General features: G+C 33.4%; 1 protein-coding gene across 1 annotated transcript in view; it reads right to left on the reverse strand.

The window, feature by feature from the left end:
- Window positions 1-349: 349 nt before the first annotated feature.
- The window catches only part of LOC149480418 (neural cell adhesion molecule 1-like), a 97963-nt gene continuing 71489 nt past the window's right edge, over window positions 350-26823 (reverse strand). The window contains exons 4-18 of the mRNA XM_089706323.1: window positions 24068-24276; window positions 21246-21356; window positions 18857-19063; window positions 17611-17756; window positions 15743-15893; window positions 14107-14237; window positions 13229-13388; window positions 9180-9341; window positions 8440-8574; window positions 6990-7196; window positions 6376-6525; window positions 5053-5170; window positions 4425-4552; window positions 2209-2297; window positions 350-549 (exon numbers count right to left, since the gene is read on the reverse strand). Coding sequence (XP_089562449.1) covers window positions 439-549; window positions 2209-2297; window positions 4425-4552; window positions 5053-5170; window positions 6376-6525; window positions 6990-7196; window positions 8440-8574; window positions 9180-9341; window positions 13229-13388; window positions 14107-14237; window positions 15743-15893; window positions 17611-17756; window positions 18857-19063; window positions 21246-21356; window positions 24068-24276 — 2215 coding nt within the window. The 3' untranslated portion in view covers window positions 350-438. The remainder of the gene's footprint in view (window positions 550-2208; window positions 2298-4424; window positions 4553-5052; window positions 5171-6375; window positions 6526-6989; window positions 7197-8439; window positions 8575-9179; window positions 9342-13228; window positions 13389-14106; window positions 14238-15742; window positions 15894-17610; window positions 17757-18856; window positions 19064-21245; window positions 21357-24067; window positions 24277-26823) is intronic.

Here is a 26823-nt window from a genome sequence, read left to right on the forward strand (position 1 = left end):
TCGTCGCATAGCGGCGATAATATCGCCGTGTGGAGACGGTTCCATAGAGAGTGTATAGAAATACGTGGCACGACGATAATATCGCCGCGATTCTCTCGCTCGTGGAGTCAGCGCCTAGGGGTATAGGTGGATAAAATGACAGTTATCAGAGAAGGTTTGAAACCTAAAACAAATGTGCAGTATTTTTAATTGTGTGTACACCGAGTATAGTAAAAAAGTTACATCTACTTCAATTCAAATATCATATTACTAGTTATTATAATATGCTTAAAAATATTCTCTCTCTCTCTCTCTCTTAAAAATGTTACTGTTAAAAGACTTGAAAAGAAACAACAACAAATAACATTATATCTTTATTTCCACTTATATTTAACATTTTATCACAATTTTCACAGTCAATACATACAATATTTATAAAAAGTATCTACTATATACAATTTATACACAACTCTCCGGGCCCGGTATCTCTTCAGCTATGAGGTGTTCTCTTCGACTTAACGTCGTGTTGAATGTTGCTTTACTTGACGTGCTTTTTGGTGATGATAGTGACTGTAAGGAAATTTATTATAATGTATTATATCTGGGTTGGTAATTTATATGAAATCAGGTTAAAATATTGGGACCTTGGTTAGAAACATGAAGGTAAAGGTATTGCATTGCTGTAACCTTTTAAATTAAAAGCTTACAGCAATGCAATATCTTTGCCTTAATAAAAGTATTCCATTGCAATTCATTTTTATTTAACTACAACTATTATGAATTATCTACTATATAAAAATAAGTCGGGTTTTCCTTCCTGACGCTATAACTCCAGAACGCACGAACCGATTTCCACGGTTTTGCATTCGTTGGAAAGGTCTCGGGCTCCGTGAGGTTTATAGCAAAGAAAAGGTGTCTCTGGTGGCGAAACGGAGTTCGCCGGGTTTGCTAGTTTTGTATAAATTAGTATTTTATTTTTATTATTAATAAAAAGTAAGTATCATGATCTTATTATTTCCTTTATTGTTCATCTTTAATCATTTTGTATTATAAAACATTCAACAATAGTTATAACGAAAACTATAAAATGTTATTATATTAGTACAAAAATTATTCCACGATTCCTAGAATTCACTTGGAATAACACATGAAATAGAAATAAACAGCTCGCAATTCACATTATTTATTGCCTCTACAATGAAACAATATCAACGACCAAGGTCTTGGATAAAATAGCTTTATAACCCAGCTTTCATTACAAAATTTACGTCAAAATAAACAACAATATGCAAATTCCAGTTTACTCTTCATTATATTATAATACTTGTAATTAATTCAGAGTCGATACGGCAAATAATATTTCATTTAGTTGTGAATCAAATTCGGAAAGTTGATTGTTACCGCATTTATTCAATAAATAAGCGAAATTTCAACGCCAATTATAAATGTGGGTTTAACGATTGATTTATCTATTATCTGCCTGAAGTTGAGAAGCTTTGCCAATGTAATGTGTTTGAGTAAATCTCTCGTTATAATTGGAATACGAAATTGCGGGAAATTCGCTAATATTATATCAACGAAGTATCATAGAGCGTAGGATCTATCTCTTTATTTATAAAGAAATAGTATTTTCTTGGGTTTGCTGTTGTACAAGTATTATACAATTCGAATGAGGGCTTTAAAACGAATTAAAACTCGATTTAGTTTTAATATTATAAATCCCGACGCTGGAACACTTTACCGCTCGCCAAATCCTTTGTAAGTCTTTAATATCTAAATTATGAAGGAATAACAAGTAACAACCAGTAACATTGTTTTACTAAAGGTGTATTAAAACAATAGAAATGATAAAGTAATATACAACCTTATCTACTACCGGTATTAAGTACTTAATCTACCGTTACTTATACGGCATTTAATACAGAATTTGACACAATTCCTAAACATAACCGTATTGGTATTTGGTTAACTTGTGAACTTTACAAATTATATATTAAATTTGCTATTGTTACCAACATAGGTATAAAAATATTGTTACTAACAAGTGGACCAATGATGTTTCAATGAATAAATGAATTAAATTTCATTAAATTTACAACTATAGAACAAGTTACTTCTTTGAAAGTACTTTTAAAGCAAGTTCACACAAACATTAATCCTTAAAATGCATTTCCAAATACATAAAAATACAAAACAATAAAGGAATAAAGTCAAAAAATAATAACTTACAGTTCGTTGTTCTTGTTCGCTCGGCCACTCGTCACACTGGTGGAGAGCGCCATTTTTGACGGCCTCCAAACTCGCGTGAGGGCTGCCGTCTAAAATAGTTTATTTTTGAGGACCCTTCTGCCATTTAGTTGCATTCGTTTTTTTCATTTTATTATACGATGTTGTGTGGGTGATTGTGGTATGTATAGATTCGTCTACTTTGGTCAATTTGGAACTTTAGAACAGGTTGTTCAACGGATTGTTTTTATGAGACCAGAGATGATTGAAAACAATATCTCAGTAAGGGATATTTATTTATAAGTAGGCTCTCACTAGAGCTCTCACTAGTATAGTTAAAAATTCTATTATTTATTTACTTGCTTCATATAAAAAACTTAGCTTTCTTAGCTCTACATATTTATTAGAATAAAGAAAACTAATAACATTAATAGCTCTTTAATATAGGAATCATCTTTGACATTGAGATGGATTGATGATGGGTACTTTAGTTTTATGTCCAATGTTTCGCGTAAACTCCCAACGCGGAGGCGTAAACATTTTATATGCGTTTACGTACTTATTCACATTCTAAAAAGTAAATAGTTTTTATGTGTGAAATGAAATTTAAATTAATATGGCCTATTGGACATTAAAATTGATGAATTTATATGTTTTTCGAATGTTTCAAAACATTTTATGATTCGATTATCAAAAACTGTCCCATTTAGATATAACAGAGTAAACGTAGCTAACGCATTTATGAGAAGTGTAAACCGGGTTGATTGCAAAATATCGGCAGTTTTAAAACGATACAAATAATTTTAAAACATGCGACAATATTTCAATTGGATTAGGTTCGCAGTCATTTTTTGTATGATTCTATAAATGAAAAAAAAATGTACACACGTAAGAAGTGAAACTTCTTTATATGACCTTATTTTTCAAAAAATAATTTACTATATGCAACTTTACAGAAATACTCGAATCACGCGTGGTAGGGATAAGAAAAAGATGTCGCGTAACGGAAAAATGTCACGTGTAACGAAAAAATGTTACACTAAATTTTTTTCCAACCCCGATAAAGAAGTTTCACTTCAATTTTCATATTCACGATTCATGCACAGCATTTAATATTATAAAAAAATATCGCGATTAAATTTTAAAATCAGTATTACAGTCAAAATTATTTTTGCTGAACATTTTCCATAAAAGATTTATAGGCTAACCAAAATTTATTCTGAATTTTACCCTTTTTTAGTTAGGTTATAAAATTTTTAGCAAGTGCATTTATTTACCAAGTCAAAAAAAGTTTTAATTCTATACAAAGTTAATTCGTATGTAAGGTATACGAATTAACTAGAATTATAACTTTCGATCAATATCGAATCTTATCTATCTTCATTAGTGACGTTAAAAAAGCATTCTCCCCACAAATACGTTACTTCAAAGTGCGCAGAAATAATTTCCACTACTGTAAAATATTTTATAATTCCCAACCAACTGTTCCGCTTGTCTACACAACAATTGACGAGGAAAATACGAAAGTTCTTTGTTCGTGTTTTAGTGCATTTTATTGTAACGTCTAACACCGTCTCATGGGTACTTTAGTTTTATGTCCAATGTTTCGCGTAAACTCCCAACGCGGAGGCGTAAACATTTTATATGCGTTTACGTACTTATTCACTTTACGTATTTCATAATGTTTGAATATGGGATCGTCGATATTTATACGAAATACGTATAAACAAAATGGCGGAAGACATACTCTAGGGCTTTTGGGTTGCTAGTTGAGCGATGTGTGTCTATGAGAGCATAGTATTTGGAAATCAGAAAAGAGAAAGTCACAGATAAATAAATACTAAGGCTATTTCTTGAAATTATTACTGAGCTGAGTTAAACTAGAAAATGTGACTGTAATTTTTGAAGAATTTTATTGTATCAAGACTAGTAATCATGTTGTAAAAAAAAATTGGTTGTCTGTAAAGTCGGTTTACTGCATGTTTACTGACGATAATTGAACGTGACAACGTCCGATTGTGCTTCTTTGTCGCTCGTTCCGCGCTCTCGCTTGCACTTCAAGCCTTACGGAACGCCTCAGAGCGAGGTAACGCCGCATGAGTCATGTTTTTTCGTGCGTGCAGCCGGCTTTATCGAATTATAAGACGTTGTCACGTCAATAAAAGTACACTAACTCAACAATACTTAAATTTATTATTCATACCAAAAATAAGTTTTACCTGGGGGTGGGTTTAATATATCAGGTTGTGCATGTTTTGCCGGCTTCAGAGTGTATGCGACGATGTACTGACCGTCGCCTGAGTTCAGTTGTAGTTCGGGAGACTGTTGCTTGTTTGGTGGGCTGCTTCTGAGAATGGGTCAAAATAAAAAATGTATGCGTGTACTAGAGTACACACGTAAGAAGTGAAACTTCTTTATGACCTTAAAAATGTCACGAGTATGGCGTAACGCAAAAATGTCACGCGTACGGCGTAACGCAAAAATGTTACACTAAATTTTTGTCCAACCCCGATAAAGAAGTTTCACTTCAAAAATTATTTATCTATATTGGTCTATATTAAACTTTAATGTTATGTATGTATATTGGTTACTTAAATAGATGAATTAATGAAAAAAAATTGCTATCAAAGCCGAGTTGTGCAAGTTTTATATATTTTTTTACTGCAAGGATGATTTTTGACACATTAAAAATTTAGATCACTATTGAGTTATTATAACACAACTAAAAGCAAACATACCTCAATAAAAATTTAACATTGGATGCAAAAAAAGCCTAACAATTTTTACAAACTTGTAACTTTACAAATTCTATTAATAATCTAAACAAAAAAAAAAAAAAAAGTATACCTTCTTTTCTTCAAGAAATATCCGCCAAATGCAGCTGCGCTCGCGCACAGCACCGCCGTGAAAATGATCGCCCACAGCGCGCCGCGAGACATACCGCCCACCGTGGTTTGACCACCATCTGGATTTTATGTTTTTTTACCCTCGATAATTTGTTTTTGGGGGTGTAACTAACAATTGTTTCGAAAGGATAAGTTACAAACAATGAAGTGTTAAAAATAAAGTAATAATAAAGCATTTTTTGTGTGGCGTGATTATAGTACATTTTTTTAATTCTGAAATTTATTTATCTTTACGAAATAAAAAAAGTTATTTTTTATTCTTATTCAATAGACTGCTTATATTTTATTTTACCATGTTTGTATGACGTATATGTGTGTATATTGTCTACGTGTCTGACTGTGGCATTCAATCCAAAAGAGATTATAAATAATTTAAATTTGTACGGATAAATATATTTTAAACAACGAAAATTAAATCTTTTAAGAGACACGTCATGTTTTAATTGCTTTTCAATAATTATAATAACATAATTTATAACAATGAACGTCGCTGCACGTCGCTTTAATTTGCATGAAAACCATCACGTTTATCAATAAAACACATGAAAACCAATACAATTAAATTTAACGAATTTTTGTAAAAGTTTTATTTGTCGAGTTGTTTTCAATAACCGTAAATAAGAATCATGTTTCAACAATGGGTAAATGTTAGATAAACACACACAATGCGTGAGTGTTTTTATATTAGAAACGTTTCAAGCTGCGTACCGATAGCGCGTTCCTGTACTACCCGCAGTCAGATACAGAGCGCACGCGTGCATTGGATACGCGTACAGCTCTTGTACGGAATCATACGCCATGACATCGACATTTTCACTATTTAAACTTGCGTGTTCATAGTGACTATTCATTATGCCTGTCTATTAAGTCCAAATAGTGTACCGGGTGGTACCGGGGCGTTTACTCCCCTTGCTACGTGATCAAAAATCCACTACATGACAGTAGCCTGTAGCACTGCGAGGTGGCTCGCTTGATAATCATTTCACAAGAATGTACGCGAAGTTGCAAGTACGGAAATGGCGTTACAGGACACAAAGAACCTACTACGTGTACCATTGATACACGTAGTACGCACTGACTGTACGCAGCTGAACGATATGCTGTGGCAAAGATTCGTGTGCTGACTCTTGTCCTCTGTGTGTAATGCACCCTTTCAATTTCGACACTTAGGCTTCGTGTGCATTTTGATGGTTACTTTTACACTTTCCATAGCACCATGGCTGGTATTTATTTATTAATTTCTCTTTATTTCTGCTACTATTACCTGTACGTCTCTCCGGGTCGGTATACGCGAGTGCTGTGAGCACGATCCGTTCGGACGCGCCCTTGTCGTTGCGCGAATGTACTGTGAACCGAAGCGAACTGCCGCTTGTCCATAGAACCATGGCTGGTATTTGGAATATTGCTACGCCATCTATTGGAAAATATAACAACAAATGGAAAAAATCGAGCAAATAATTTTTTTATAGCATTTAAACAGTTAATTTTAAAACAAAGGAATTAAAATATTATATAATTACGTGAATGGTCTGTAAAAAAATACTTCAAATGAGAAGTTGAGATAAAAAATGTTGTGTGGTTTTATGAAACCACGGTAAAAGTGAAACTGTTCGAACGGTTCCGAACACTGCTTTGTGTAGCGCATGTCGCGTGACGGTCGGCTGCCGAGTAGGTATACCTACTCGGCAGCCGCGATACACGCGACATGCGCTACACAGACCAAACAGTTTGAGACGATGTAATAAAAGTTTCACTTTAAAAAGAAATTAAAAAAAACGAGAAAGAGTGGATGTTCTTTTACACAAAGTTTAATTTGCTTCAATAGTTTCAAAATTGTTTAAAATAATTAGTTTGGAATAATAAAAAATTCACACTTACTAGTTTCATTAGTGGTCACATTAAACCTCGTTATCCCAGTAGTAGAATCCAGAGCTTCCAACACTAGCAACTGCGGCAGACCACCATCATACCCCGTGACGCATCTCACAGCAAGAGAGTCAGTCACTTCCTCTCGAGCCACGTCTTCTAACCAGGAAGAGTCATTGCCGGTTGAAATCGAGCAGTTCCGGGGTGGAGCTGGACGTGCTGATAAAAGAATATACTACTGATATTTCCTAAGGCTTTAAATATGCTAAATTTATTGATAGACTACCGTCACATCCTGTGACGTATTAATTCTGAACAAAAAAAGAATCATTAACTTCCTCTTCCAGTGGAAATCGAGCTGGGAGTGCTGGTAAAAAATTTTATATCAGAGACATTCTATTCTTTATAAATTTATGTTTCATTTTAATATTCATTGAGCTAATACGAGTAAATAATAATAATAGTTTAAAAAAACTAAAAAACACGCTTTTTGCAAATTGAAAAATGGAATAATTTTATCAAATTAGTTTATTGTCATCGGTCCTCAATAAATCTGAAAAGTTTGAACGAAATCTGGCCGTTTAAAGTGGGTCAAAATCGCGCCCAAAGAAGTCGGTTACAAACAAACATACAGGTGAAGCTAATAAAAAGCGTGTAATAATGAGACCACCGTCATACGTGACGCAACTCATATAAAGATTGTACTCAATCAATGCATGTATCTATTAAATTAAAGTACATTCTATCCATTTTTACTATGTAAAACCAATTTCCAGTTAATTATATTATTATTTTCAGAAGGAAAACTGTTTTTAAATAAATAATAAAATATACGAGAGGTTAATTTAATAAAATGGTTCGGGATGAAGTTATTGGTGAAAATACTAAATCATTTACAATATTGTGTTTTTATTTTGCTGTATGAAATTATTTGATTTTTACCTCGTCTTTAAAAAGATGTATTATTTAATCTGAATTGCTTATTTTTACCAATATATTGAATAGAATTACAAAAACAAATTTATTTTAATGACTTATATTTTTTTCTATAGAATTTCAAGGATTTTGAACTCTGCGTAAATTACATCAAAACATTGTTTTAATTTGAAAGAAGCTGAACCCAGATTCTGTTTCAAAGAACTTGAAAATTGCTACATTTTGGAAATATTTTCATGAATAAAAGAGTTCCTTTAAAATTTATCTAAATTTTATAATATCCAATAATAAAAAGATTGGAAATCCACTATAAAACCTTGGTTAATTAATTGCAATAGCAAGTATCATTACTGCAATTAAAGAATTTTAATTAAAACAAAAAAATATGTGCTCAAATTAATTATTTATAAAATTCAATATATATATATTTTTTTTGCTTTCGTCTTTTAAAACATGAAACTGCTTTTCACAATATACATAATTAAAATAAAAATGACATTATAAGAAATATTTAAAAATAACCCACCAGCTGGAACAATCTGGAACACACAAGGCTGCAACTGCCGTCCCACGCTGTTAGTTCCCCTGCACGTTAGAGCCCCGTAATCTCTTTCGCTCGCGGGCGTGTATTGAAGCTCGCTTGTACTGCCATTTAGTGTGCCTTGAAATTGTACTTATTTATACAAAAATATGAAGGAGTGTACGTATATACGATGTGAAGCATGAAAATGATACAAAAAGTAATATGATTGTTTTCATTATTTATACTGTCGTCACAATTAGAAACCTACTTACAGTGTTGTTCTTATATTTCTCATTCCGATTAAATATTATTTATTCATTTTCCACAAAAACAGAATACAAATAATACCTTTCACACACACAAATAGTCCCATCCCAGAGCCCGGGGAAGCACACACGCCACAGACCGAGCCAAAGCACAGCCACGCACACATGAACCGACACGTACGCTCACACACAAAACACACTATTCTTCCCAGTCACACACAACCTCAAATTATTTGCAATGTATTGATTGTTATATGTAATTGTAATTATAGTCATTTATTTTGCGCTATCCCACGACCTAGATTACATTTCCTTTCCGACCAGGTTGCCTGGTAGAGATTGCTGTTCAGCAATAAGGCCGCCTTTTGTACAAATGATGCCTTTTTGTAATTTTGTTCTTTTTTTCTGCTTTGTCCATTCATGTTTGTACAATGAAGTATAAATAAATAAATAAATAAAACCTCCTCCAATACTCACCATATCTCGCAGGCGACACGTTAAAGCTCTCGCCACTGTTATTGAACTGCCACAGGAAGGTGACGTCAGCGGGATCAGCGCGCACCGCGCATCGCACGCGCAGAGCCTCGTGGAGCGCTGCGCCCACTACCCGGGGGGACGGCATGCCACAAACTGGCGCATCTATTGTATACAATGTTTTTTTTTATTTCATAGAATCCATATTTCCTTACAAATATGTTTCCTAAACTGTACTAATATTATAAATGTGTGTGTGTGTGTGTGTTTGTTTTTGTAAATCTGTCTTTCTTACACGTTCCGTTATACGCAATTGTCTGGAAAGTTACCTAGACTACTAAATATCTCATTCCCATGGTAATATCTTTTGGTAACAACTAGTATCCTTATTAATTTCTAGTATTTATTTTTAACGAGTTTATAAAAATTACAAAATTAGAAGTGGATTGTAAACGCGATTTATTCACAATATTATTTATCACCTTTCATACACTATAGAACTAGTACGGTCACGCGCAAAATGCCAGTAATTAGTCTTTAATTGCCAAAAAGTTTACTTTGAATAGTATAAAGAAAAGTTACTTTAGGAGTCTTTGAAAATGCTAGATAAAATAATACACTAATCTATCTCAATTTATAAAATAACTGGTAGTCAATTATCTTGTTAGTAGAAATCCAATAAAATTAGGGACATTGTTGAAATTGAATAAATTGCTCTAACTTTTTCTAGACACCTATAAAATACTTTCGAAATGTTTTATTAAATTATACATTCAATAAACCGCGTTTTGTAAAATGTTTAAGGTTTTTTTTTGTGAATTTTCGAATATTTTCCATCCATTTTTATAATATCAGTGGACCGTTTTAGCAAAAAGAGCATTCTGAGAAAAAGGGACATAAAACGTTCTAGTTCTAAGAAGTATGATATAGAGACAATATTCTTATAACACTACCAATCCACGATATCTGATTACTGATTATTCTTTGAGAATATGTACCGAAAATAAATTATGAAGTGAAGGAATAGTACCACTTTAGAGCTACATGCAGCAAGGACTTATTTTTGCTACAAATGAATACAAAATAAATACCTACTGAGCATGTATTCTCAAGATGTGGGACGAGGTGAAGTAATAAAGCAGTAACCACAAACTAGAATAGACTGGAATGCGTACTCTAGATCTTTTGTTGAGACCTTATGGTGACATAAAATGTATGTATATTTATGTAGCGGATTGGAAATATATTATACTAGCTGTGCTCTGTGGTTTCACCCGCATTGCTCCGCTCCTGTTAGTCTTAGCGTGATGATATATAGCCTATAGCCTTTCTAGATACATGGGCTATCTAACACCGAAATAATTTTTCAAATCGGACCAGTAGTTCCTGAGATTAGCGCGTTCAAACAAACAAACTCTTCAGCTTTATAATATTAGTATAGATTTGATATTATAGATTCTCTATTGCTGAAATTAGAACGGTCTCTGAGATATTATATAGAAGGCGGATTATAATTAGAATCTCTATCAGGTTGAAATGTATTCATTTGACTGTATCTACCTAATATTGCCAATAACTATGTTCTAACAGTATCCTACATTTGGATCATCTACGTGGAAATGCCGACATTTAGATCAGATTTTACGTAAGATAGAGGTTCGATTAAAACTTCAGTATTGAAATAAATTCTAACAATTTGAAAATTATTTTTCTTTAACCAAGCATACTTACTATACTGATTCCATCAAACTATAATAATATCAATATTCAACAAAGTTGGTTACTAAAATGCGGTTTTTGTTTAATATTGAATCTGTGGTTAAGCTTCAATTGTGGTTTGGTAAACCAAATGTGATTTCTAATTTATTGAAAATTGGCTCTGCCCTACAAGCCGTAAAGTATAACAGGTAAAGCTTCATTTCCATATAAATGATTCCATATCATGAACTTCCATATCTACCAATCTATTTCTTTATCTAATAATAAGTAACTATTATTTTGACTAACATTATTATATTATAACAAAAAAATTAAACTGGGATAACCATAAAGACTGAGAATTATTTCATTTTAAAAGATTCAAGTGTTAGTTTTTTCCTTAAGGTCAATGTTATTATTTACAAATCATGTTACAAAAATAAGGATTGTAATAATGAAAATAAAATACCAGTTTAAATTATTCTACACTAGATTTCCGCCCGCGGCTTCGCCCGCGCTTTCAAAGGAAAACCCGCATAGTTCCCGTTCCCGTGGGATTTCCGGGATAAAACCTATCCTATGTGTTAATCCAAGTTACCCTCTATATGTGTGCTAAATTTCATTGTAATCGGTTTAGTAGTTTTTACGTGAAAGAGTAACAAACATCCATACATCCATACATCCATACAAACTTTCGCCTTTATAATAGTTAGATTAAACCTTATAAAAATATATTGAAAACATTGTAAAAGTAGAACTAAACAGCACGTAGATAGAACGTAAAAGCCGATAGTAAAGTTAAAAGCCCAAAGCATTTTTATATTCCCCGTGTAGGTATTTAATATCCATTTAGCGCGGAAGCCCATACTAGAACATTAAACGCACATTACCTGCACCCGCAACATGACACAAAACGGGATTTGAAAGGAAATTTATTCCGGTCGGGCGAACTAAAACAAAGCTCTATGAATTAAAGTGTAGCCGCAAAACAACAGATTGCTAGTTCCCGGACAATCGTAGTAATATTAGGCAATAATTTCGATGATTTACTGCCGGCAACGCCTTCTAGGGCCAATTACTGCGTCGGTCGGCAACGGAAGGAAACGGTACGTCGATCCGACCGCAATCATTTGAATACTCGCAGACACATCGGTATTTATTACGCCGTAATTCATATCCAGTGACGTTTTATTGTTATATGTCGCATCCGAAACTAGACGTTATGTAAATATGAGGTAATTTTCTAATGCGTCCTTGGATGATATTAGATATATTAGAAAGCGCTTTACAAGAATGGAAATATCTATACCTATAGGGGGTACAGTTTCCATAATAATTCCAGATTCAAAAGATGAATTAGTTTTTATCAATGTTCTAAATGAAAGATTTCATTAAATTGCTTCGTCATAGTGTCGAATCTATTTTTGAAGAATTGCTAGACCACTCTCAACTCAAATTTGATGATTGCGCGAAATATTTCTAACGAAGCTGGTCTGATGATCAATAATTTTATGAAAACTTTCCCAAAATTATTTTTTCACGAATTCTAGCTTATCTTCCCAGTTACCATTATTAATATGAATGTGGTTTTATGAACGTTAAATTAGAATTGCAGTAATGTGATCAAAACATCATTTATTGTGACGTAAAAAAAATTGTATGGTCCGTGTATAAAATGGAAATCGAGATAAGAGGGTAGAAAATCCACAGCTGTAATTTCATATGTAAAGAGGGTTAGTTTACAATCGCGATATGTTTATTAGGGATAGTGGAAACGCGAGCGTATAGGGTTAACCGACTTTAACTTACATCAGATTGCGGTGCTGTTGTAATTGTTTTTAGAGTAGCTACATCCATCTTGTGTAACCTTGGTTTAGTTAGTCATTGTGTAATGGTATTGGTATCATGTTCTGTAATTAGAGTGATCGTGCAGAGCATAATATTGTTTTGTTTGATAGATGTGCATTTTTTTTTAAATAATAACGTCAAAATATTTTTTATAGGTTGGTACACATACAGCGAGCAGCCTAGCGAAGTATTTTCCCTGCAAGTCTACTCGGTCAGTTTGAACATTTCTCGGGTGAGGAGCGTAGCAGCACACTGCTTCTAGAGAAACGTCCACACTGACAGATCTATTTCGCGTAGCACTTTCGTCGCTAAGCGGCTCGCTGTGTGGATCCGCCCAATGATAAATATTTGTAAAAAATATTTCTTTAGATATCAAAATTTCATATCTCCTATTTTTTTTCGCACAAGATTATATATTATCAAGGGAAATGATCCAACAATAGCTTTTTTAATCCAACTTAAAAAATTTATTTTATCCATTTTACTCTAAACAATTTAATACTCACATTGCACCCTCAAGCTGACCGGTTCGCTAGCAGTTTCTCCTCTTGCGTTGGTCGCTCTGCAGGAGTACTTGCCGGCTTCTTGTCGCGTCACTTTTTGCAACACTAGCGACCGAGTGCTGACTATTATACCGGACGTCATGTTTTGTATTACGGGTCTGTCCTGCAAGAGAACTTTGAGTACTGATGGAGCCAAGAAAATAGCATTAATAAGTGTACTTATTGAATTTGATATTTTGGTTTTGTGGCATTCATTAAATTTTTGAAGAATATAAAAATTTCCACCATCCAGCCTCGTTATCGATTTTTTTCTGTGTACCTGTGTAAAATTATTTTTATATGACTGTTTTAAAGTAACTTTTAAAACAGGTTTCAACATATACAGATGTTTGTCAAAGACACTATGCTTATAAAGAAAAATGTGTTAAGTTTATTTGAATAGCCAATAAGCGTGTCTCAACAAAGCGATCAACCTCGCGAAGCAATTATTGCTCTGCGAAACAGCTCGGTCAGTAAGAATTCAATTCAATTCAATTCAAATATATTTATTTGCTCGTATATGGTTCATAAGGGTGTTACACAAAATTTTTTTTATCGCATATACTGCCATTTTAAATGGCGTGCAAAAATTTACAAATTAATACAGTCAAATTATAAAAATAATACATTAATAGACAATTACAAAATTATACAGAACGTGGCTTGACCAAGGAAAATGATAACACAAGTCTTGACGCGAGGTTGCACACTGTGTTACTTATAAACTTTGTTTTTAATATTTACACATTTACAGTTTTACAAATATTTAATACAAGACTACTACTACTAGCACCATATAGTACAATAAAAATTTTATCAAAAATAAAACAAAAATGACTTGCATCATGGTACCACGAGATGCGATACTCCCGCGGGTTGGCGCGCACGCCGCACTCGAAGTACACGTCGTCGCCCTCCTTGATGTCGCGCGGGTTCAGTGTGCTGCCCAGGCTTAGGGTCACTAGCGGACTGTCTGCATTCCAATGATTTACTAGTTAATAGTTATACATATATAAAACTCAAAGGTGACTGATATAGTGATCTATCAACGCACAGCCCAAACCACTGGACGGATCGGGCTGAAATTTGGCATGCAGGTAGATGTTAGGATGGAGGCGTCCCCTAAGAAAGGATTTTGATCAATTCTACCCCCAAGGGGATAAAATAGGGGATAAAAATTTGTATCTATATGTTTATTTATCTTTTCCACGCAGGCGAAGCTGCGGGCAACAGCTAGTAGTTATATAAAAAGAACGCTAGATGAAAGTGATGGGGTGTGTTTTGGCATGTATCGAGTTTAGCACGAAAGTTATTTGCCGCTTATTTTATTTTTGAAGTAGGCTCTCGAGTCGTGGCTTCGCAACTACATATTTGTTATTCTTATACCACCTCATAACAACAAATAGACCAATAAATCGCCAATGCGCAGCTTAACCGTCAGCGTTCTTTTTACATGACGCGACCTATACTACTAATTTTAAAAGCAAAAGAAATGATAATATGTGATAAAAAAATTGGTTGTCTGTAAAGTCAGTTTACTGACGATAGTTGAACGTGACAACGGCCTATTGTGCTTCTTTGTCGCTCGTTCCGCGCTCTCGCTTGCACTTCAAGCCTTACGGAACGCCTCAGAGCGAGGTAACGCCGCATGAGTCATGTTTTTTCGTGCGTGCAGCCGGCTATCGAATTATAAGACGTTGTCACGTCAAAAACAAAAAATGTGTAAGTCTACTAGTGTACAGTGTACACACGTAAGAAGTGAAACTTCTTTATGACCTTATTTTTCAAAAAATAATTTACTATATGCAACTTGACAGAAATACGTCGAATCACGCGTGGTAGGGATAAGAACAGGATGGCGCATAATGGAAAAATGTCACGCGTAACGAAAAAATGTTACACTAAATTTTTTTCCAACCCCGATAAAGAAGTTTCACTTCAATTAGGCTCAAAATTTGACTACGTACACGTGTAATTTTCCTATGAATGTTTTATTGATTACAGATTAATTATATATGGAAATATTATTCCATTTTTATTAATAAAAGCATGTTGTGGGTAGAACTGAAAATATTTGTTTTGGAAATATTTTGATTATTTCTCCTCAAGCAAAGATAAGAATACTTCCCATTTATTGATAATTCTTAAAACGTTTCAAGTATTACAGGAAAATAACATACAATTTTCTTAGACTTCAGTTTCAACTGAATGTTATAATTAAGGGGATTCGTGAAATTGTGAAAATTATGTATTTTAAAATTGTTATACCTATATACGTAGTATATTATTATTAGTCTGTGCCTATACTATAAAGATAGTCTGGATTTGATAGACACTGAAACTATTTGCACTTTATCATTGTAACTACATAATATAGTTTTTTCATTGTATTTTATTTCAAACAAGTAGTAAATTAACACAGCAGGGAAATCCACACAGTAATTATGTACAATTAAAGAGTAATAAATAAATACTTACATACAACATTAAGTTGTAACTGATCGTCGATGGCTTTCGAAGGCAGTCTAGGGTTGGTCGCAACACACTTGACAAACACTCCATTGTCACTCGGTGTCGGGTGAAATATAAGGGTGCTAACTGACCACGTCTCGTTCGCGCGTTCTGTGACCTAGTGGGAAGAAATGTTTATAATTTGAATAATATGTGAGAATTTATCATAGTTAGTCATTAGATATAATCATTATCATTAAATAGAATCATCATCATCGTCATCACCATCATTATACATATTATACCTATATATAAATAAAACTTAAAGGTGACTGATATAGAAGAAAGAAAGAAGAAAGAAAGATCATTTATTTGACTCCACAAAAAAATAACACGCACACAATACAATTAGATTAAGACAATACAATTCAAACACAGTAAAATTAAAATATATATAACTAAATTAAAAGATATAAAATTAAGAAGTGGAGCCAAAATGGTAGCCACTCAGCATAAATTGCAACGCAGCTGTTGCAACATATAGTGATATCTATCAACGCACAGCCCAAACCACTGGACGTATCGGGCTGAAATTTGGCATGCAGGTAGATGTTAGGACGTAGGCATCCACTAAGAAAGGATTTCCCGAAATTCTTGCGGGAACGGGGAAAAACGGGGATGCACGTACAAAGTCGTGGACGGAAGCTAGTCTAGGTATAAATTTATTACACGGTATTCGATGCAAGGACATTGCTCGTTTGAGATTGAGTCATAATCTACCATAATTTTCAAAATTACTTGGGCAATTTATATTTATAAGGAATTTTGGTAATAAGCATAAATCCATACTAATACTAATATTATAAATGTGAAAGTAACTCTGTCTGTCTGTCTGTTACTCAATCACGCCTTAGCTACTGAACCAATTTGCATGAAATTTGGTAAAGAGATATTTTGATACCCGAATTTGAACCGAATTTGGATTGAAAGGACATAGGCTACTTTTTACCCCGGGACATAGGATAGGTTTTATCCCAGAAATCCCACGGGAACGGGAACTATGCGGGTTTTCCTTTGACTTCGCGGGCGAAGCCGCGGGCGGAAAGTTATTATAAAATAATTTAATAAATTAGCAACAGACCAGAGACAGAGTGCCCAACCGAGATGGCTCTGGCCTTTTCAACACAAATTGAGGTTTACGATCAGAAAGAAAGCTCTTAGGCATGTTGTTACCAAGGGGAACCTTCAATTCACTTAGAAATTAAAATTTTATGCGAATGTTATGGGGACATTAAGGAATAAAATAAATGTACATGGATTTAAAAGACCATTTTATCCTTATGTTGTCTATATAATGACGTTTTCATTATATTGATCAAAACATGAAGTGCAAATATTTCATCGTGGACACATTGAAAAGCAGACAAATCTAAAAGAAAGCATTATTTTAAACCATTTTAAATCAACTAGCAGTTAATATTAATTATTCAACCCTTTAAACTTTAACATATTTTACTAGGGCATCATAAACAAGTAATAAAAAACCATATTATAATTAAATTAAAAAGTTAATACGCTATAATTATTGTATTATAACTTTATTATCCACCATGTATAATTACGTGCCGACACAATTCCATTGCACCAATATTTACATCTTACAATGTAACTTGTTCTACTATAGTGGACTAGATTTCCGCCCGCGGCTTCGCCCGCGTTTTCAAAGGAAAACCCGCATAGTTCCCGTTCCCGTGGGATTTCCGGGATAAAACCTATCCTATGTGTTATTGTATTAAAAATTCCAATTAATATCTCCATAATCATCAACCTGGTTTATTGAATAAATACTTTAGGTTCATTAAAATAGTATTTTTAATTTGGATTGAAACCCTCACCCGTTCCTTCTCGAAGCTTCTATTGTCCTTATACCAAGTGATGAGAGCTGGCGGTCGGCTGCCTTCAGACACGCATTGGAGGGTCGCAGCTGATCCCGCTATGAGCTGTTGTGGACGGTAGAGGAGTGATACCGAGAGAGGGGGTACTGGAAATAATATTTATATTGTAGGCATACGTAAAACCCTGATAAATAAATTAAATAATTTGCTTGATATGAAAAAATGGGATTTACTGTTAAATTCTGTCTCTATATACCTTGTTCCCTAGGCTGGGTTGAACCTGTCAGGGTTGCTTTTTGAAACAGATTAAGCGTCTCAAAGTTTTCTATTTTGATGTTAGTTTATAATGAATAATAGCTGTATTAATAAGAAGCTATCTAATTCTTGAGTAATATTTGCCAATTATTATGGAATGAAATATAACCAATCATAATAAAAAGTAAAAGCTTGTTTTTAAAAAGGTTTTTACCTTTTACATTTCGTTTATTTTGATCATAGTTAATCTGTGTTTATTATAAGCAATCTTATTATTAAAGGAGTAATAATTATCAATTTTTGAATGAAATATAACTCTTCATCGTATAAAAGCTAACTTAAATGGGGCATCTTGCTAAATAAATATTGCATCTACAAATTGCCCTAACGTCCAGATTAAAAATCAAAGGAGCGTTTAAATCAGTACACAGCAATCAACTAACTCAATTTTTAATACACGAGTGTACAAATAGTTTCAAAGTGAAGTAGTTTTCTTTATATCGAAGTAAAAAGGTAAATAAATTCGAACATTGAGCATGTGAATTGAACGATCATTTTCCTGGTTCGTTAACATGGCTCGATATCGGATAGGAGCGTCTCATTAGCTTCGTGAATTTTATGAAGCGGCAGCTTTCTGGACATTATCCTTTAGAAATTAGGTTTATAGCAGACGGTGTAGTATGCTTATATTCTATTGATGTGTAAGGTAGGAAAATGTGCCTTTTCATTACCGGTAATTACATTTTATAGAAAGTTGTATAATTTTCTGAAATAATGGTCTGAATACAATGCATAATGTAAAATTAAGTATATATCGACAATAATTTGGTTAAAGTTAGTGCCCTCAAAACAACTCATAGCAACAGCAAGTATATACTCTAAAAGCAAAAAAATCCTTCACATTCTATAACATCAAACGCAAATAATAAATCTTAATAAGCTCCAGAAAGAAAATAAAGATTAAAAGTTCGTAACAAAATTGTTAACTCACGAGTCATTTCTAATCGCACAGATTTCTCCTGAGGCGGCACGAGATGAGTGTTCGTGGCTCGGCACTTGAACGTTGTATTGAGGTGCTCCCGGCTTAGATGTTGGACTTCTAACCGATTCACAATTACATGTGTATCGGTTTTCACTCCGATGTACTTTTGTACCGGTTTCCCGTCTACGAGCCACGTCACTACGGGCTCTGGACGACCTGTGTTAAATGAATTAGTAAATAAGTAAGTAGATAGATAATTGTCAAATAAGTAACGATTTCGAAAGTGCCGTTTAAATGACGATATTTTATTAAAATCAAAGGTATGTAATAAGTATTGAGGAAATATCATATTTTTGTGAACCATGAAAATTATTTCGCCAGTAAAATTTACATAACATCTGACTGGATATATTTTCTTGCTTTTATATCGGGTCAACAATATATTTTCGGATATACCTATCAAAATCAATTTGGTCACAGAGTATATCGATGTCAAAAAACAAACAACAAAAACAACAATCCGTTTGAGTGAGAAATAATTTTTATTAGACATGTAAATTTTGCTTTGTGTAATATAAGTTTTTAAACAAAGTGATTATTAACGCAAACATTCACACATGTGGACAGTTTACACGATTGCAATATATGAATATATATTTATTTTCAATTTTAATAAAATAATAGAAATACGTTTGATGTTCATTAAAAGAGAAATCTTGTTTCGAAATATGAAATAAAACGTTTTGTAAAATCTGTTTGCGTGCGGCGAAATCCGATAAACAAATGATGTTCGAATTTTAAAACAGTGTTCGATAACGTAGGAAATTTTATAGGGTATGTGTTTGGCCCACTGCATCATTACAATCGGTGGGCACACGGGCAAAGATAATCTGTGCGGCGTAGTATCTACTGGCGCTCCGCCAGCCTGCCATACTGCGGACTTTTCAATGAACTCATTGGAATGGAATATCTCTCCGAATGTTTCTATAAAAGGAGTCAAGTAATAGAAAAATCGAAGAGCAGATCCTAATTTCAGTTAGCTCACATTGTGATGCGCCAGATGCAGTCGAGCGTTGCCTATTGAAATTTAAAACGCCAGATCCCTCCAAGTATGGTAATTTCTTTTTGTGCTCTAGGACTGGAATAAAATTGTTTTTGGAACGTTATCCTTGCTGGTATTAGTATAATAGCTAAAGTTTTTCCTTGTTTGCCAGTAACTAATTCAGTATTGGCTAGGATATTGAATTAAGATCATGTTGAAAATATTTGGAAAACAATATAATTAAATTTGTTCCTAGATATATAATTAATTAAAAATGTACTTTATATCATCATTTTTAATGTAAAACAATACGTGGGTTTAACATTATAGATTACTTAATTATTAAGCTTTTTAATCAACAAAATGCGTAGGTAGCTTTACAAAGGATTACAGGATTATTCCATTTATAGACACACGGAAGTATTATTATAACAATATTGAACACAAAAATGTTTTGAACAGATGCTATAAGTGCTTTATACGCTCTTTAAAATAACAACAACATTAAAAAAGGCTCAATATAAGAATTACAGCCTGAAAACAATTGCAACTTCTTGCTGAACTAACTCTATTCCAATTCATTATTAGTTTCATTGCACTTGTAAAGCGGCAATGACATGTTTATTAGATTGAAACAACATTAACGGTGTTATCACTCTAGCCCTCTCATGTTTTACTAATTTAAATGTACTTTGTGTACAACTACATAAACCCGAACAATGAATGTTCAAAAACAATTGCAGGATACAAATATAGCTCTTATTCCCTGCGGGTAGGTATTAAAATAGAATGTGAAAGGGACTCGTTACTACCAATAACTATTATCGGATACATCGTTTGCACCGCATTCGTTGTGAAATGAAAACTGTGATTGATGATCTAATCGTTACCAACGCCAATACGATTCACAGCAGTTGAATTCAATGTGTATATATGGGCCAATCTACACGATTTATTGTGCTAATGCTAACTGGAAATGCCAGTATTAAATTTGTCAAAAACAATATTATGCATCGATGGAAAAATCGAAAAAAAATTCATATTACCATAACATTCGTACTAGCACAGCGCATATCTTGGATTTTTATATGACAATGTAATCCTAGTTTAATACAAGAATTATGCTGAAACTAATATTCAGTTTTCATTTGTTCGTTTATTGTTTTAATTAAATGAAAAATATTACTTTGTAAGACATAGGTAATTTTCATAAGTCCATTTAGTAAATTATGCAAGATACCTACAGCTCGTCTGGAAAATGGAGCTTAAGAGAATTGTCTTACTCCCGACTAATTAAAACAAGTTATTTAATTGGTCTATACTCTATACATTCATTTCTTATCTTATAACTCTTACCTCCGCGTACTTCACAAACTAAAACCAGCGCTGAACCTTCTTCGAGAGGACCAACAACCCCCGACACGTCGGCACCAGATTTATCGTATAACAACATTTGATGTGGTGGTACTGCAACAAAACTTTTATTAAACTACCCTCCGATTTTTTACACATAATATAGTTGTTATCCAAGTTCAATATCATTTTAACCAGATTTTTATTACAAAGAACTTGTCTAAAGCTATTTTAATAGTGTTAAAATGTGCTATAAAGATGTAAACGAAAACTATTTCATAAATTCGGAATGCACTTGAAAAAGGTACAAAAATATTAATGTAATAACAAGGCTAACTCCCATCTTGCGCCTTATGAAATTGAGCCGGAATGTTATTCGACGGCAGAAAGGAATGCCTTATTAGCTTAGAGAAAAAATACAAACATTTAATATGAATTGCACTATTTAAATTTGCAAACATGCCTCACTCATAATAAAATATTATTATAAAAAAAAATTGCTTATTAAGAATCGATTCAGAGTTTTATGTGGTTTAGATACATTGGGATAATTATTAAGCTATTGCATAGCTTCTATCGCGGGCCTTGAGCGCGGGGACCTAATCGAGAAATTCCGTAACGAAAAAACCTCACGCTCCCTACTCCGACGGACACGGAGGTGTGGCTTGAAGGCATGCTATGCAATAGCTTCACCGCGGCAGTCCCCGAGTGCCACACGTCTTTTTTTATTTAACAATTAAATTTTACAATAAAGCCTTAAACTTGTTTATATTACCCGGAATCGTAAATATCCACACAGATATTTTTACGATTCCTTCAAAAGGAATCCGTTATTCAGTTAAACTATCGCATAAATTCCCAACTACAATATTATCACACATTCATCGTGATTTTCGCTATAATGAATGATAAAGTATTACTTTAATTAATGCATCGGCTACCAAAATAAGCTGGTTTATTATGCACGTACGAGTAATTTCTGAAACGATGAGGACTTATGGCTGAATAAAGCTTAAAAGCCGACATTAATAAGTAGATTTACAACGCCGTAAATTTATTGTTTAATGAGATTGTCTGTTTGGGATCTTTATCAGTCCAAATAGGTCAACCCCATAAAAAAATTAAAGGGAAAATATTATATCGATGAATTATTTCTTTTTAGAATAAGTATTAATTTATTTCAATAACCTCTTCGTAATTGAAATAATTATTCCTCCTAAAGATAGAGACCTCCGATTAAATAACTGAGGGTTATTAATTTTATTAATAGCAATTTTGTTCAATAAAAAGTACCTAATAAACTTCATTAGGAATATAAATGTTCGCCGCTAATAACCATCAATAAAGGTACACATTACAACAATATTCGATTTTATTACAAACGATTAATAGAAGCTCCCAAACAAATTATACAGAAATGAAAATTTTACGACGTTATAAACACACCTGATTACCAAGTTCCCTTTGTGAGGGCCGTTTCTTTACTAACAAAAGATCCTCGCAAATTACCTCTTGGTACAGGCCGCTTAATGGGTTTCAATGGAGTTGCATATATGGAATGTAGGCTTTTAAAATTCTTTGTTCTTAAGAAATTTACTTCCCCATCTCTTTGCGTCTTTCGTTTTGAATAGGGTAATTCTTTTGAAAGACCTGGCGCAGCTTGCCATTTCGCTGGCTATTTATCGTTCTGAGATATTCATAACCGTAATTAGAAGTACGTTTAATTAATATACGAATATAATATTGCAATTAAAATATTTTTTTTTATAAATAATATTTAGAAAACTAATTTAAAACTTAACTGTTTTTGATAGCCATCAAATAAATATCTAGTTAAATGATAAGGCCCTGCGCAGACGGCACACTTTTTGTGCGATCGAGTCTGCGGCGCACAAAAAGTCTGCATGGCGCGCAAAAAGTCGGTCGCGGATTTTTCACAGACTCAACGCACACGACGCACATCTTCGATCATTTTGTCGGCAGAGCTGTAGGGACGTAGACGCTATGGAAATCGTGTAAAGTGTGCGCCGTCTGCGTTAGCGCGCGTTGAAGCAAACGTTCAATTCTTTTCACACACTTTTGTGCGGAGCGGCGCGGTGCGGTCTGCCCGAATTACACGGATTTTTTGTGCGCCGGACTTTTTGCGCGTCGTGTGCGTTACTGCATATAATTTCATAGGTTCTATTTTCACAGACTAAAAAGTGCGTCACGGATAGTCTGTCGTCTGCGCATGGACTAAATTAACGAAAAACCCGAATTGATAGCTAAGAAACATTTTTATCTATTCAAATCTAATTTCCTTTCAAAATCGGGCTGTCTCCCGCAGATTTCGTCTGCGTCATCGTTCCCAGGATCGTGGCGTTGTCTGAATAAGCCCGGAATCCCGAACGACAGTTCATAATTAAAATGTCTACGGGATGTTACCCACGATTCATCCATAATGACTAAATTGATTCCACTTCGCCACCTTGGAAAATTTTCATTTCGAACTTTTCCTAATTTTATTTATTGTGTCGCTTCGTTCAAATTTGTTTTTGCAATTAGGGAGCGTTTTTTGAATTGCCGCGGAATGGTTATGACAGAGAATATTACTTGACCTTGATGAATAATGTCGATGTTTGGAATTAATGATTGGACTTCGTGGGATGCATTTAATTTTGCAAAGAAAATTTTGAAGATAAAATAAAAAATACTAATACGCCATAGCCATAAAAAGGAGCAGGTTTCCGTATACGTATTCGTAGTGGTAAAACAGCATCATAGTGAACATTAAATAGGAACTGACTTTAAACTTCTAAACATTCGTTATTATATAAATCACTTACCAATAACAGTCAATCGAATTTGGAAGTTCCTAGTAGGCGAGTTCTTGAAATCCACTCGACATCTATACACTCCTTCATCATCCAGCTGTACAGAACTAAGAGTGAGGGACACAGGGCGCGTCACGGTAGCGAAGTAGGCTCGCGGACCGAATGCAGCCGGGTCTGACCATTGTAAGGCTTTGTTGAAAGACCGCCCTCGAACGTCGAAACTGTTAACAAAATATTAACAAAATATGCATGTCAATCATTAGTTTTCGTTATTATTAAGTGCAAAAAAATTGTAGAAGGTTTTGGACGTGTTTGTAAGTTTAATCTAGGTAAGTCAACTACCATACCCGTCGAATGAGTACAAACTTTGTTAATATAATCAGAAGCCAGAAGGGGTATATGAAATGCGCCGTTGACACATTGGAACCGTTTAATTGCAACCATATTGCAACCCTTTAAGTATATTTTATCTGTTATTCCTAGAAAATATATAAAGAAAATAACGCTTTCTCAATAAAGGTGCGTAAATGGTCAGATAATGCGTGATCAATTTATTTTCAGACAGACACAAATACCTGTCCAATTCTAGGATAAAATAAGGAGACTGGGAAGTTTTTCAATTTCCGGACAGTGTACGTTTTCTCATTTTTCCAACCTTTACCTAATTTATACAGAAATGGGCTTTGCGAGATTATTTTTAGGTAAAAACAATAAAGATGACGCTTTTTATGGAGGCATTATCCTTGTAAAATGTGACATCATGTCTTAACCGAAAAATAAGGTTTTTCTTTCGCTACCATATTTGTTTGCAATATAATGTAGGTAATATACAAAAATGTGTTCTTATAATAATAAAAACGAATGTGTTACATCGTTGTTCGTTCATTTTTGCTTATTATTAACGATTTAATGCATAAAATGACAACAAAAAGCCAACTACTAAATACTATAATAATTTTTGCATAGACAATACGATATATTATGTCTATAATATCCTATATAATATTATGTCTCTGAATTATAATTCAGAGCAAAAAATAATACTGCTGCGCCTTTGAAATGCAGCACAATTAAAATTCAGTTCCATAATTTAATAAGTAGATTATTTACAATGCAGACTGCATTATTAGCAATATTTACATCGTTAACAATTGTCGTTCAGAAACAATAAAATCCATAACAAGAAGGTATATTTCTTAAATATAATATACGTAGGTATAAGTGTATTGGCAACGAATCAAAAATTAGATAGAAGGGATATTTGCAACTTTTAACCCTTAACACGGCAAGCCCTGAAATAATGTACCCAGATATGACCTGAATTGGTTTTAGTGATAGTTATTGATTAAAAAATACTATAGTAGAGAAAAAAATAAAACAAATTTTCTGAAAGTAGGTTTTTCAGGATGTCCGTTAAAACGGCCTTTGCCAAGAACCCCGTCTTCATTGCTGTCTCAAAAAACGGACAACGCTGTCATACAGCTTATAAAATAAGAATGAAAAAAAATAAAATTCACCTAATATAACACAATTGAAAACAATTTCAAGTAGCATTTTATTGTTTTATTGTATCACAGTATTTTCACTATCTATTATAACAAAAAATTCTTCAATTTTAACTAAATACCTAACAAATGATAATTGAGCCCTTTGGAGCTCAAACATACTATTTAGTTGTGTGGAATGTTAAATAACATTTATTATTTCGTGTCAAGCAACCTTTGGTTTCATTTAATACAAATAATAATGGTTTTTCTAAAATGTGAAGTGATATTTGGCCGATAATTAGGACATTTAGACGAAATGCATGTGGAGGTTGAGGAACTCCCGGTTCTATTGTCGAATAAAATCTAAGACCATTTAAATCTGTTGGATTTAAATGGTCTTAGATTTTATTCGTCATTTTGAACTTAATTAAAAATAATTCTACATATAATTAAAGACTCTAAAGCAAGAAATTCCCATAAAAGTGATATTTTTTTAAAGTACGAATCATGGCAACGTCCGTTTCTTGGGACATGCCAATGGGTTCTTAGTTACCTGTATCTACGGCACTGTCCCAAAAAACGGACCAGCTATATTTCTAATATTTTGTCTTAGAATTATTTGAATATTTCATAATCTTTAGAGCAAAAACAACAGTTTATCTCACCTGAAAGTTAAATCAATAGCAATCAAACATGGAAACTATTTCATTAAAGCTATTATTGACCAGAAACATAAACCATCACTAATTCCGGGAATCCCTAAATTCAACAGTCACCTAGCACACGAACGAAATGTTCTCTATAATTGGCATGTAGGAGAAAAATAAAGGATTGTTATCGTACTTTCTCCAACGTAGTCAATTTTCTAGATTTTTTGGAACGTTCAAGATTTACACGGCAATAAGTACATGTACTAAAAAAGTGACAGAAAAGCTTTAAGGGTATCATGTCATACTAAATGTTTCGTATATACATGAAAAATTATTCTGACGCGACTTTTAAAACCAAACGCATATCCATAACAATAGATTTCATCCCAGTTTCATATAATGGGTGGTCGATAATGTTTTCACGATATAACTTACGCAACCACTAACATACCTTTAAATTTTTGGCGTTTTATTTTATAACAAGACCTTTTTCATAAAATTTTATATCAATGTGATATCAATGTATTGAATCAATAATATACGATTTTAAACATACTACAAAAAAACATATTAAAAGTAAGTATTTATTTTCTAAAGTATTGGAGGTCGTAATCCACGTCGTATAATATTG

This window comes from Colias philodice, chromosome 18, assembly GCF_061535455.1.
Source record: "Colias philodice isolate Cphi_HAF_F1 chromosome 18, ilColPhil1 Martin Lab GWU primary, whole genome shotgun sequence".
NCBI lineage: Eukaryota > Metazoa > Arthropoda > Insecta > Lepidoptera > Pieridae > Colias > Colias philodice.